Source organism: Corylus avellana, chromosome 6 (genome assembly GCF_965113065.1).
Source record: "Corylus avellana chromosome 6, dhCorAvel1.hap1.2, whole genome shotgun sequence".
In the NCBI taxonomy this organism is placed as follows: Eukaryota; Viridiplantae; Streptophyta; class Magnoliopsida; order Fagales; family Betulaceae; genus Corylus; species Corylus avellana.
In genome coordinates this window covers 5,028,159-5,042,985 of record NC_142495.1, presented here as the reverse complement: position 1 = coordinate 5,042,985, position 14,827 = coordinate 5,028,159, and the positions used below count along the sequence as shown (strand labels likewise).

General features: G+C 34.9%; 1 protein-coding gene across 1 annotated transcript; it reads left to right on the top strand.

Annotated features, from left to right (window-relative positions):
* Positions 1 to 8,841: 8,841 nt before the first annotated feature.
* On the top strand, positions 8,842 to 13,440 carry LOC132188559 (GDSL-like Lipase/Acylhydrolase superfamily protein). The gene is made up of 6 exons (XM_059603052.2): positions 8,842 to 9,148; positions 10,074 to 10,336; positions 10,970 to 11,191; positions 11,280 to 11,437; positions 12,515 to 12,776; positions 13,035 to 13,440. The coding sequence occupies exons 2-6, from the start codon at positions 10,081 to 10,083 to the stop codon at positions 13,301 to 13,303; spliced, it is 1,167 nt and encodes a 388-aa protein (XP_059459035.2). The 5' UTR covers positions 8,842 to 9,148; positions 10,074 to 10,080; the 3' UTR covers positions 13,304 to 13,440.
* The last annotated feature ends 1,387 nt before the right edge of the window (positions 13,441 to 14,827 follow it).

Below are 14,827 nucleotides of genomic sequence, written 5' to 3'. Positions count from 1 at the left end.
AGAAGAAGAAAGGGAAGGAGGAGGGGTTAAGGAGCGCCAAGGCAACGTCCACGTCACCATACACGTGTCGTATTGGTGAGTAGCTGTATACGTACACAGTAGATACGGGGATGCTATGGTGGTTGTTGAGCTGGCCCTCGGGAATCGCGCTGGCCATTTATTTATTCCAACGTCACCTTGGCCGCACACGTGCCATTCGAGGACTGGATCTACGCGTCCTTTGATGTTGGGGTCCAACCTATTCCACCCGTCATGTGGCTTACGTGGTCCGCTCCCTTTAAGAAAAAAATATTTGGTAGATAAAATCAGATTGAAGGGGTCCTTTGGAGTCCACGGGAGGCCAGTTAATTGACGGCATTAACGGGGGTCTTAACCCTTAAGCCACGTTGGAGTAATTAAGGATTGCAGGATATTTTGGTTTTACAAAGCATGGTAAGAACTTGAGACCATGAAACCGACCAATAATAAGATTGCATTTTAGCGTAAAATCTCTCGATTTAGAAATATTTGTTCATAATGTGACAAGTACTTTGTCATCTGGAAACTTCAAATTGGTGGGACTTTGATCTCTTTTTCATGTTTAGTAGTTCTAAGTCTCTTTCAATATTTTAGCTCTATTTAATTAGGTGGAATAGTTTTTCAAACTTCATGAGTCATGACGTAAAAACGTAGTTGTTTTTTACTATTTTATTTTGACGACAAACTCTTAGTTTTTAATCCTTACTCTACCGTATGATAACCACTAATAATTAAAAACTTTTGCATTAATTGGATCTATTTATTTATTAGAAAAGTTATATTTAGCCCTTAAATTTTCATTTGATTTGCATTTAATTAATCATTACATTTCTAATTTAAAGAATAAGACAATAAAACCCCAATTTACTAACCTTGTTGTCATGTTTTTTGTTTCTCTAAAAAAGTTTTCGAATAATTCTAAGAGGCTTATTTGTGTTTTACTAAGAATGATGTGGCTATTAAAATTACCATTGGACTTGTGATTGATCATTATTGAATTTTGATCAAATTGTGATTTTAATAGCCACTTTATTCTTAGTAGGATACAAGTAAGCCTTCTAGAATTACTCAGAGTTTCGTGCCAAATGTCAGATCAATTGGTTTTAGGCGCGTAGAGTTGGGTTTTTTTTTTTTTTTTTTTAAATGATATCGCACTTATTAATGTGGCATTGATATTAGGGTGTTGACATGCACGTAACAAATGAAAAATAATTAATTTTTATGTAAAGTGATAGAGAGACATATTTAAAGTTTGGATAAAATTTAAGGACCTTATTCTTAAAATTGAGAATCTAATTATTAAATTCAAATCAAATAAAAACTTATGGACTAATTATAATTTTTTTTCATCTATTTTTGAGGTTAAATACTTTCTTTGGACATGTAGTTTGCCTTGGTATCAAATAGCTGTAAGAACATAAAGATAAACGTAATAAATTAAATGCTCATCATAAGGTGCGAGTCACTTTCCTTAAGAAGTTTTCCCCACCAATTTTTTTTTTTTTTTTTTTTTTTTTTTTTTTGTGTTAATACTATATCATTTTAATTAATAACCATATATATTTTGTTACCTACTATTAATTAATAGCCATAAATTAAAGAATATAAAGCACATATAATAACTATATATATATATAGTGAAAGCATTGCATATAAGAGACAAGAGCATTAACTAGTTTTATAAGCAGCATCCCAGTTGAGCTTTACTACACCCGCGCGGGGGGGTTGTAGTAAAGCTCAACTGGGATGCTTTACAACAAATTAAAGCATCACTTAAATTACTGAATTACAACAAATACTTCCTTAAGATACAATGGACAAAGAAAATATATATGTCGTTTGGTTGGATTTTGCACAAAATAAAACTAAATTAGAACATCCTTGGAGTTTCTATTGTAGTAAGATATAAATTCGAATTTTAAAACTATAAAAGGTTTTGAGAGAGACAAAAATAGAGTGATTATTATTATTATTATTGTGTATTTTGGATGCGGTGGACTACTTTATAGTGTTAAATCAGCAATTTTAATGTCGGTTAACTAATAGACATGTAATTTTATAATTAACATTAAATAATTGCTAATTTAACTGTCATTAAATTTGACCATCATATGTTATCAGACACTTAATTTTGACCGTTATATTAAAAATATAATTAATGGTATTAGATTATAATTGTTAGTAACAATCATTTAATCTCAACCGTTATATCAAACTTAATTTAATCTTATAGTTAACTTTACAAACGGTCAAGTCCCAAGGGGTAGCTTAATCGGCTGTGAACCCCGCCTCAAGAAGCGGAGGTCATTAGTTCGAATCCCTCCCTCCCTCTTCCATTGTATGGACATGTCAACAAAAAAAAAAAACTTTACAAACGGTCAAGTAAATCCAACCGTTGGATCTACCTTATAAGCATTACACAGTCCAAATCGAATCACCAAACCATATGATCATGACTGTAAAAAATTAACGATAATGATTTTATCTCTTAAAGCTCCAATGCTTCATGTTAAGTGCCAAATGTACCTTCAAAACGACATGTGTATTGACCTTACAATTGTATCTATATCCTGATTTCATGAGCACTCTATAGACAATAGTATCATAGAAGGTGAACCATTTCCAACACTCATATAGGTAGGCTTATCAGAAGTGCTCTATAATTAACACACTTCAACATAAATATGTTATAAGCCTATTAAATGCATAATACGCAATCTCCATTGTAACATTATAGGTTCCAAGCAACTTACCCTTGGGAGGTTAAATTAGTTTTAAAAACAAAAATTTATTGTGCTTGCGACCACAGCATTTCGCGTAATTTAGCTCATTGAATTTAAAATCTTTATATTTTAAGTGTTGAGTTAAGTTTCCACTATTGATGGTCGAGTAATGCTATAACTTTTTCTATAGTCTTCTTACAGTCATTTCAAAATATGATGTGGCTTTTAAAATTACCGTTGAATTTGAGATGTAATTTATTAACTTTTAATTATTTGTGATTTTAAAAGTCACATCACATTTGGGATGACTTTACAAGGACTCTAGGAATATTTATATCATTTACTCATTGATGGTCATTCGCTAAAGTCTTTAGTCTCATTCTCTTTTATGTTTTTCATTTGCAAGTCCTTTAGGCTTCATTTGGTTTGCGGAATTTGTATTCCGTTAGGAAAATGAATAGTTATGACCAAGAATAGATGATGTCGGAATGAAATAATTATTAATATTCTTTAGTTTGGTAGCAACACATATTTCATAATTGGAATTGAACCAAAATTACTTAAAACCCCATATGATTTCTAATTTTTCCTTCTTTTTTTTTTTTCTTTTAAAAAGAAAAAGAAAAGAAAAGAAAAACAGTTGAATGTGTGGTTGGCCAACCACCCATAGCCGACGGGGGTGGCCATGGCACCCCTGTAGGGCCTCATTTAATTTTATTTATTTATTTATTTATTTGTAAAATCTTGTCTATTCTTTCATGAATAACTAATTATTTTCGTATGGGAATAAATCCTTACCAAATGAAAGAATAGATATTCCTATGAAATAGCCGTTCCATTCCTAGTGTCTATTCTGTAAACTAAATTGGACCTTAGTCAATGAATTTGTTAAATTTTTAATAGATCTAAACTTAATTGTAATTACTCAATAAGTGAATCATTGCCTTACATAACCAAACCTTAAACTAATATGCCTTGATTTACCATTATAAATATCTCTACGAGCTCATGATAGTGTTGCCACACTATCACAATGTAAAGATACATGAGGCAAAGGTTTGGGCCAAATAGAAATTTCCAATAATACATCCATTAACCATTTTGCTTCTTTGCTACAAAAAGCCAAAGTTACAAACTCTACGGTCGTGCTAGGGTATGTAGTTTGTTTCTTAGAACCACATGAGATAACTCATCCACCAAGAATATCTAACTTATAAATAGATGCTAATACAATTAACATTCTAAACCTTCATTTTGTTAAAAACTTTTAGCAACTAACCTTACTTTAAACATCTTGATGAGCTAGCTGCATCTTAGAAGATTGTTACGCATATGTTACAAACATCACTACATACAAGCTGCAACAATGTTGAAGTTCTATCAATTTTAGGAAAATGTTTTCTAGTAGCCTTTGTTTGCATGCATATTATACATTTATCAACCTTATCATTAACAAAATTATGGACCAAATTTAAAACTATCATATCATGCATTCTTCTAGTATTGATATGACCTAATTAATATATTATGGATAAATAAAATAAGTCAACCATAAAAGAAGAATTACCAACTTTATCATTAAGGTTCAACTTGAACATTCCCTCGTACAAAGAACCCTTTCCCACAAAAGCACCCCCTTCCGTCATCAAAAACTTATTGGACTCAAAAACTAACTTAAAACCAAATTTTTTAAGAAGACTCTCATACACGAGATTTTTCATAATTTTTGGTACTTAATACACATCATTTAAATTCAGAACTTTTCTAAAAGTGAAATTTAAAGTTAATTTTCCTCTTAAAAACTCATAATATTCTCGCAGATATGCTTTGTTACACATAAGTCAACTCACCAAGATCCATCTTCCTTTTCCGCCTTGTCAAAACCTTGTCCCGGCGCTGTTAGAATTTGTGGCGTGCAACGGTAAATACAGCAGTAGCTCGAGGCATGCTGGCATGGTGTAGGCCAGCTTTGACGCAGGGTTATGACTCTCGAGTCTCGAGTCATTGGCTCCTTGGGGCATCATTTTGTACGAATTTGCATCAGCACAAATTGACACACGGGGAAAAAATAGAGCCCGTTCATACGGAAAAGAAGGCGCATTCCACACTCAAAACAAGGGATAAAATTACCTTTTTGCCAGATCATACACTTGAGTGTGAAAACTATTTAATTCTTCCATCAAGCATCATGCCAAAACAAAACAAAACAAAGGAGAAACCTTTATTATACAAGAATGTCAAATTCTCTCATAGCTAGCACTGTAAACCTTTCTCAGGGTTAACAAGAAGAATAATGTTTGGCACAAGTCTGAATTTTGTAGTCATGACAAGTGTTGTAGTCATTACAAGTTGGTCATCACCAGTGCAACGGTAAAAAAACAGAGAGAAAGAAAAAAAAAAACAGTGCACTGACCTTTCAATGGATCCTAGGTTAACAAAAAAAAATTCAAAAAATTTATGCCTAGATTGAAAGCAGACAGTTTGACCATTCTAAAAAAAAATTGTTCTACGTGGATTCAACTACGCTGACAAAACTCACCAAAAAAAAAAGAAAAACTACGCTGACAAGACCTTATTGTCACATTATCAGGAAGTCCCCCGCTTCCTCACCAAATGGGACTATGGGAGCAAGTTTTTATTTCTTTTTTAATTGATTTACCTAATAAAAACTCTTATTCCTAGAAGGCTAGAACACTGTTTTCCGTCTTTTTTTTTTTGTTCTTTTGATAATTTCAATAAAAACACAAAGCTGTTCTGGTCGTGCCCCTTAATTACCATGACCAAAGATGTTGTATGATTCTCAGTATCGTTTCTACTTTTCTGGGTGTCTCAAATCGTATATTCATACTTTCAGGGCACAGTAATCTTGTCGTTTATCTGAAATGAAAGCAACGTAGGCGAGAAGGGAAAAAAAAGGCTTGCAAGGCAATTTAAGAAAGTGCGGGGCAAATAAAGTAATTTCAAATGGTGGCACCTCTCTTTCCGACGAGGAGAGCACTCCATGTCTGACGCACCTTGTTTTGACTCGAACAACATGCAATCTCCAATCCTGGCCGTCCGTTCCAATGCTGAATCTCATAACACTTTACCGAGTCACCTCGAAGAAGGCCCACGTGTACGAACAGAGCTCACCGGCCAAATTAAATCTTAAAAAAGAAAAAAAAAATGAAACATAAAAATATAAAAATACTCAAGGATAAAATGCGTGGGACGCACCTCTGACATCGACGTGCCCTCCGTGGATATGATCGTTCGAATCGGACGGAGAGCAATAAGCCACGCCACCTTGGAATGAGGGAGTGGTTCTGCCAACGAGGCCTGCCTTGGCACGAAAAGGAGCATCTAAACAAGTGTGGTCCCCACTAGCTTTCGCGTATGTCGGTGTCGTGTGGTCCTCGCACTGACGTGTTCCACGCAGGTGGACTCAGAACCACGTGGGCCCCGCAGGCAAGCAGAGGTTGCGTAGCCAGCTCATATATCACGTCCCCGAGACTCTCTAGAGATCTTAAAACTGGCCCACGTTTCACCACCGAATCTCCACGTGGGAGGATCCACGTGGTATTTGATTATTGGAAGCTGCCGTCATATTGGTCTGTGTCAGGAAATAAATTATGCAAAATGATGCTTCAAGCCTTCAACCCTACTTTTCAAAGAAATAGTTAAACAGTGATGCTAAAAGCAAAATGAATAACTGTGAAGATATCCGAGCAATAAATGTTATTTTTTTTTTATAACAAATTCAATTGTTTAAATTTTTAATTAAAATATTATACATTGGTTTTTTTATAAAAAAAAAAATTGATAGAAATATAGTAATCAATCATTTTTTTTTTTAAATAAAAACTTATCTTCTTTCATACGTATCAAAATAATAGAAGTTATTATTATTATAACAAAACAATATTATAGATATAAATCTGAATCTGATTTATACTTTATTTAACAATCACTTTTATTACATTTCTTTGTACCCGATAGATAAAAATTAATCGAAAAGCCGGCCCTAGGTTTTCTTCTAGGGCTGGCTTTCCCTAGAGAGAAAAAACTTGTGGGGAAGAAGGAGTTTTAGTCTCTTCAACTGGTTTCGTTCATCCATGCGCTGGCCCGCCGTGCTCTCCAGCTCTTTAACTGCCCAACGATGCAAAACGGCTCCATCTCGTCAATTATGCGCTGGCTAGTGTGCTTTGCCTCCTTTGCATAAGCTATTGTAACTGTTTGTTGGCTTTTTAATTTATTGTGTTTTTGTTGTTTTTTTTAATAAGAGTTTGACTTCTCCTTAGATTTACTTTCATGAGCGGTCTTTAGGTTAAAAATTTTTATCCTAGTCTTTGGGTTGAGGAGGATTATTTTTGGTGTGAGGGTGAGTTAGCGAATATTAAAGTCATAGATATGACTTAATTATAAGATTTTTATATTTGTTTCTATGACATTGTAATCTCATAACTTTAGTTATGATTTATCAAAGCTTTATGTTATTTGATGTAAGAGTTTTATACTCTTGATTATTTTTCAATGAATAAATATAAAATATTCTCATAAAAAATAAATCAATTACTTTTGCTAATAGGTGATAGCAAAATTAGTCTCTCTTTGCATATGAACAATCTGCCAATCAGAGAACTTATAAATGGAGTAATAACCATTTAACTGAGTGTTTCTAAAAGGTGATTAGACATATTTTGAGTAAATGATAATATGAGGTTATTTCTCTTTAGTTAAGGCTTGATTTCTCCTCTATAGACAATTTTTTTTTTTTTTTTTAACTTAAAAGAGAAAAGCTGAGTTAAAGTTAAATTTAAGTTATACCTTTATCATTTTGGTTGATGAAAACTATTAAATTGTACATCAGTTTGAAATTGTCTATCCTCTTTGTCAAAAATTTTAACATCCTCCCTTTGAGGAGGAAAATAAGTAAGCGTGCAAGATCAAGTGGTTGGACATATAAAAAGCACGCCCGTGAGTGGACCTAATGGGGTGTGACGGCAGCGTCAGAAAGGCCACGTCTGCGGGAATCTCGGGCCGTTGATTAGTTGGCGGGATTAACGGCGATGCGCGTCGTGCGGTGGTCTGAGATAAGGACATGTGATTGGAGGGGGGTCTGACGTGGTGGCTGCTTTTAGACAATATTTTTTTAAAATGGTGGGGGTTAATCAGGACGAGGCATCGTTACCGACAATGTGACGTGTCTCGCAGGCACATGGGTTATACGCAACGCAGGTGGGGGACCAGTTGACGTGGACTATAAGCAAAATTTGAGATCGGATCTGATTTTTCTTAACCTTTTTTTTTTTTTTGACTACCTAAAATAGCCATTCGGTAGTCTCAAAATTAACGAACGTACCCCTCCCGCCGTTTTCTTTGAACATCGAGTGCCGTTCAAAATCTTTGTTCATATTGAGGTAGTGTTACCTATGGGCCCATTAGCGACTATGGAGAGGAAATCTTCCTGTACTTCATGTCATGTGAACTTTGATGGAAGAAGAACGTTAGCAGCCCTTGGATGAGATATTGATCCATCTGATATTTTCAGAGCATTAAAACAGCTAAAACTCACCGAAAGGTACGGTATTAATTGTATTTATGGCATAAATTTATTCTTATAATTCGGTCTAAAAGTGTAATATATTTTGTAGTATAGGAGAATAATTTATATATATATTTTTTAATATCATGTACTTTTTTATTGCTATTTTAAAAAAGCATTAATAAAAAAAAAAATTGTTTTTTTGCGTGTTCAAATGACACATAAATAAAGTTGAAAGAACTCATACATTATATGCGTGGAAAAATCCAACCTGATAAATCCTCATCAATGACTCGTCAAACCTTATAGAGGAAATGTAGGTTTAGTTAGAACGGTGGGTAATGGAGTATAATAATTAATTAAAACTACAATTAATTAAGCCTAATACGCTCAATGTATTTGTTGCTTAAACTTCGGCCCACACATACCTAAAAGAAGTATCCAGTTTACCTTCATCACTGGACAAATGGGCAAATGGCCCATTCTTCTTTATTTTGGGTCTTTCGAGACGACTATTGGGCTTATAATAGTAATAGAGCCATAATAGGATTTCTTTTCTTCTCCTGTATGGTGACATGGACGTTGCCTTGGCGCTCCTTAACCCCTCTTCCCCCCTTTCTTCTTCTCCTCCTCCTGCTTCCTCTTCGCCATCATTTGTTTATCTCGCCATCCTCTGTGAAAGCCCAAACTCTTTTCTCTGGTTTTTGAGAGAGAAAGCAGAGTCAAAATGCGGAGGGTGAGAAACTAGGGGGTCATCATATTTACGTCTTTGCCATTAGGGGGTAGTTGAAGCTCTGCAAGTCCTTTTTCCGTTTTCGAAATTCCTTTCACTGTTTGGCTTTGGGACGTGACGAGGTGGAGAATCGTGATTCGGTAGTTGAAGGTATGTTTGAATTTTGCGTTTGATTTGTTGAGTTATAGTGTTGGAGAATGAAAATTTGATTGTGAATTTCTTTCTGTTTGGTTGCTGAGAAGTTGGATGGAAGTGAAGTTTTAGGTACCGTAGGGAATTGAAAAAATATGAATTTTTCTGGTTTCTATAGTGAGTAATTGGAAAGATAGCTTATCATGTTTGTTCAGTTGAGATTTTCGTTTTCCGGCAACGAAACTCTAACGTTCCTTTGTCTTTTCTTGTCGTCCATTTTCTCAGCAACCAAACATTAATGGGTTTAGAGTACTCATATTCAGCTCAACATTTTATTTTTTCATTTAAAATATTATTATTATTATTATTAATTATTTATTTTAAAAAGAATAAATAATTATTAATATAATTAAAGATTTGTTAAACTAAACACTGCAACTAAATAAACCTTTAGTTAATTTGCTGGAAAGCATTTTTGGTTTTGACATGCATTGTGGTTGGGATTGAGACTTGACACACGTAGTAATGGTAGTATGACAGTCCTCTTGACTAATAGTAACCATAATATATGGCAAATAAAAATGGGATAAACAAGACTAATGTTGACAAGGAAATTCTCGAAGCCCACGCGTCAGGATTTACACACAACTTCCATTTCACGTACACATGGTCTAAAATGGCATGCGTCTCCAGACTCTCCACCTTCCAGCAACTTCGGCCTATAACTTATATTTACGCGTTATACTTTTATGAAGGTACATCTTTATTTATATTTGATTTGTTTGAGTACAGTATTGTATTTATAGAATTTTACATGTAATTAATTTGAATAACTTTAATACAAATTTATCCCTTAAATTAAGATTAACAAATATCATTTTAATCTTTAGAAAATATAAATTAACATCTGTTACAATATCCTTAACGGTATACACTTTTGTAGAAACATAATGGGGCTCTGCTTACCAAAATATCTGATCATATTTCGGGAATACGTGGTTGTCGGGGTGGTGATGGTGGCAATGTTCAGTTGCTTAAGTCGTTCAAAATGTGATTTTGAGGCAATTTTCAACTTTGGCGACTCGAATTCAGACACCGGTGGGTTTTGGGCAGCTTTTCCGGCACAGTCTGGGCCCTTTGGCATGACCTACTTCAAGAGACCGACGGGCCGGGCTTCCGATGGAAGGCTCGTCATTGATTTCTTAGGTAATTTTTGTCAAGGATAAAACCAAGCCTCCTCACGAGCTCAAAACAATTTACTCAAAACTTTCAATTTTCACTAGCTTTTAATTTCTTTCATGTTCATGTTAATGCATTTGTTAAGTGCTGCTTTTCAGAGTTCCACTGATCCCGCCGGCCGCCGGCATGCTAAAGCGCTCCGGAAAAAAGAAACTGGATAATAAACAAAAAAAAAAAACCATGAAAAATTTGAGTCATGTTCTATATGTATTGCTGTAGAATTCAAATTTCAAAATATGACTTATAAAATTCAGCGTTCTTCCCATTTTCAGTCATGGTAAGGCGCACTTGGGTGGGTGATTTTTGAGCATACTGTTTACAATTAAAAGCTTTTGTTTGCTTGCTTGATTTTTTTCCCACTTCTTAGAGATATGGTAGGCCCAAATTTGGATAGATATCGAGTCACTTTTCCACCTGTAGACGAAAGGCCAGGCTGGATGAAACCATGGGTCGAACAATCTTGTCATAGAGGATAGACATGACTTCTTAAAAAAATACACCATTTCTTTCTAATGAAGAAAATAAACAAAAATGTATATATATACCCATTATATAAACTAAAAACTATAGTGAAAATTGATGTGGTTTTTCACTTGGCAGCTGAAGCTCTAGGATTGCCATTTATAAGCCCATATCTGCAATCAATTGGATCTGACTATAGACATGGGGCCAACTATGCAACATTGGCCTCAACAGTGCTCCTCCCAAACACTTCATTATTTGTTACTGGAATTAGTCCCTTTTCTCTGGCCATTCAGCTCAACCAAATGAAGGAATTCAAGACCAAAGTCGATGAACTTCATGGCTCCTCAGACAAAACAGGTAAACCATCAACCGTGCACATATCACTTCACTTGCTTAATTGGTTCACCATTACTGGTATATAAATTGCTTGAATGATGTTTCTTAGGATCGACAAAACTTCCTTCCCCGGCCATTTTCGGGAAATCGCTCTACACATTTTATATTGGTCAAAATGATTTCACTTCCAACTTAGCAGCTATTGGAATAGGTGGTGTGAAGCAGTATCTCCCTCAAGTTGTATCCCAAATCGCTGGCACCATCAAGGTCAGTTCTTTCCGTAACATGTTCTGCATGCATGCCAATCCTTTTGCAACCATGACGGCCCAAACCCAACATTAATTGGGCTGGGCCTCCGTCTCACTACACGAGAATGTAGCCTTGGTCCAGCCCCATACCACTTCCATTATCTTGTTTGATAGAAAGGAAGTCCATTATTTTTAGTTTCAACTAAAATGGAGAGTATCAGTCCATGCAAAAGTAGAATTTTGCACGGTTGGACTCGTTGATGGGCCACCTACAAAATAATAAAACAGCCACCAGAGTGGCATCGACCGTGGCCGGCAAGGAACCTCAAATGATTAAGTCAGTAGAGTATTCGTAAAGAGAAATTACTCTTATCTTACTTGGGAATAATCCCCTCATTTATTTTAGACTCCTTGTTTAACTACAACCTCATGGGCCTGTGATATTTGTAGAGGCTTCTAATCAGTCGGCCTTTAAGTATCAATTTGACACAAGGCTTTGGACCTCTGGCTTATTTATGGTACTATCAATTGTCCCTAATTTCCATAATCGACTAGACTAGTATAATTGGTTTGGCATTATAAATTTTTTTCATTTTTTACTTACTCCCCTTTTTGGAGTGATCTTGCCGGCCCTTTTTGGGTTGTCCCCCATTCTTGTAGGGAGTTAGCATCGAGTTCGGGGTTGGTCGCTTGGTACCCAGCGCTTCTTTGTAGTAGTTTGCCCATAACTCTTGAGCTCGTCTCTTATCTTTGGGGTGGCTTAAGTGAGAAAATATTTACAAATTTCTTTTTAATCGTTGGTTAGTTGAAGTCGGCCCTTGAAGTTGTGCCTAAGGTTTTTACCCTAGGGTCCTTCTCGGTCTTTGTATGGATTGAGGTTAGCCGCTATGAGGTCTTATTAATCCAAATTTGATTTTGTTCAATCTAACGATTTATATAATGTTATTAGGTTCTTTTCAAAAATTTAAATGCTATGACAGTATATTCCGCATGTGGTAACATGTGAACCATAAAAGAAACACGGAGATGATAATTAATGCATTATGCATTTGCTAGCATTTATGACAATTTTTGTTCCTGATCAAAATTTTTGAAGGAGCTATATGGGTTAGGCGGGCGTGCATTTCTGGTGCTTAATCTTGCACCTGTGGGTTGTTATCCGTCATTCTTGGCAGGTAGCAGTTCAGAGCTTGACGCTTTTGGATGCATGGTCTCTTACAACAATGCTGTGGTGGAGTATAACAACATGTTAAAGGAGACACTAAGCCAAACCAGGGAAGCTCTCCTAAACGCTTCCCTCATATATGTTGACACTCATTCTGTGCTGCTAGAGCTCTTCCGCCATCCCACATCTCATGGTACGGTCAACGCTCAAGGTTTCGTATTTGAAAAATTAAATGGATCGGGTTATGATCGACATATATAGTTTTATACACGTACTTTGACACGGCTTAAACCTAACCCACGAACACAAATAACTAGCCCTACTATACCAACCCATTACCCATGTGACCATAATATTAGTAAAATAAGCAATGTGATTGTATACGTTACATTTGCTTTGTGAAATGATTTGAATTGATTTGATCATCCAACTTTATTTTGTTTTGGAGCAGGGCTTCAATATGGTACAAAAGCATGTTGTGGATATGGTGGTGGCGCCTACAATTTTGACTCAAAAGTGTACTGTGGAAACAGCAAAGTGATTAATGGGAAGACTGTGACAGCAGCAGCTTGTAATGACCCTAACAACTATGTTAGCTGGGATGGAATCCATGCCACAGAAGCAGCAAACAAGATTGTTACATGGGCCATTCTCAATGGCTCTTATTTTGATCCCCCATTTCCACTGCACCAACTCTGTGACCTCCACCCAATAGGCTGATCCAATCCTTCTCTCATTAACTAACATTTCAAGCCAATAAATTGTCAAATAAATCTACCGTACCCCAAATTGAATTTTGAACTCAATGCCACAAATCTCTTTCTTCTTTATATATTAATACATCCCTTGTTAAAATATGGCTCAATTAGGCTTGAGAGAACGCTTATGATTTTTACTGTTTAGGCCACTTCTATTATTAGTTTCTAGCTGGCAAATACTATTATGATCACGCCTCACTTGTCTTTTTCAATTAGAAAAAAGAAAAGAAAAAAATACGTGCTTTGTTTACTATAAATTTTGATTCTCAAACCCAACGAAACTCTATAAACAAAAAAATTAAAAAAATTAAAGCCCCGCATATTGTATGCTAAACTTTTTGTGCGTTAATAAGAGCAAGCATTATTATATTGTTGTAGCATTTGTATTATACACAAATGTATAATATAAAAACTAGCATTAATTACTTATCAGCAAAAATATGTGAGGGTTTTCTAAGCACTGGTAAATATTAATTTTGTCGGTGTCTTTAAAAGGCTGAAAAAATAAAAATGAAATAATTTAGGAAAAATGCTTATTTTCCTTCTCTGTCCATCTCCTATCATTCTACTTTTTAAAATTACTATAAAATATGTGGAGTTCATATGAATCCCACACATGGATCCCAATGATCCAACAGTAATTTTGAAAAGTGAGACGATGGGAGAAAGATGAGGGAATGATGTTTTGCAGATCTCATCATTAAAAGATTTAAGCGCCGGCGACATTATGATTGCTGGTAATATCTTTAAACTTTTCCTAAAAAATTTAACATCCCAATCATTTTCTATTACAAAATCTGAATTCTACCATACAAGTCAAAAATCAACATATTTCTACATTTGATTATGCGGTTTGGCCATAGAATAGGCAAAATGTTTGTACTACCTCCCTAAATTAACCAGAAAGCACGATAGCAAATCATCGAAGAATAATGGAATAGTTAAATTCCACCTAAAATAAGCATCAATAATGACCAAGTGAAGACTAGTATAACTTTTCTTCTCTTTACGCCTTAAATTCATTATTTAAAAATGCCCTTAAAACCCAATGTTTAAAAATGCCATAAAAATTTAATATTTAAAAATGTATTATTTTATATATATATATATATATACCCGGTTACCCTGTTATAACCGAATGCCAAAAACTGGAATCAGGTACTGGTTACCGGTTTTTTCCAACCGATTTCAAAACCGGTTTTCTGATTTTCCGGTTTTTCGGTTGGTACTCGGTTTTTTTTTACACCCCTAGTTATTACTGATAGTAGTTAGGTTTCTCTAACATAACTCTTTCAATTTAACTCCAAGAGATGCGAAAACTGACTTGAAATTTCCTCCATTCAAAGACCCACAACACATCCAAAAATCGTGAACAAATGTGATCATTAAATCATTCAAAAATTTCATACATTTTGAGTACATTTAACTGTTTGATAACTTGACTTTTCAAAATTAGAAAAATCATAACTCTTTCAATTTAACTCCA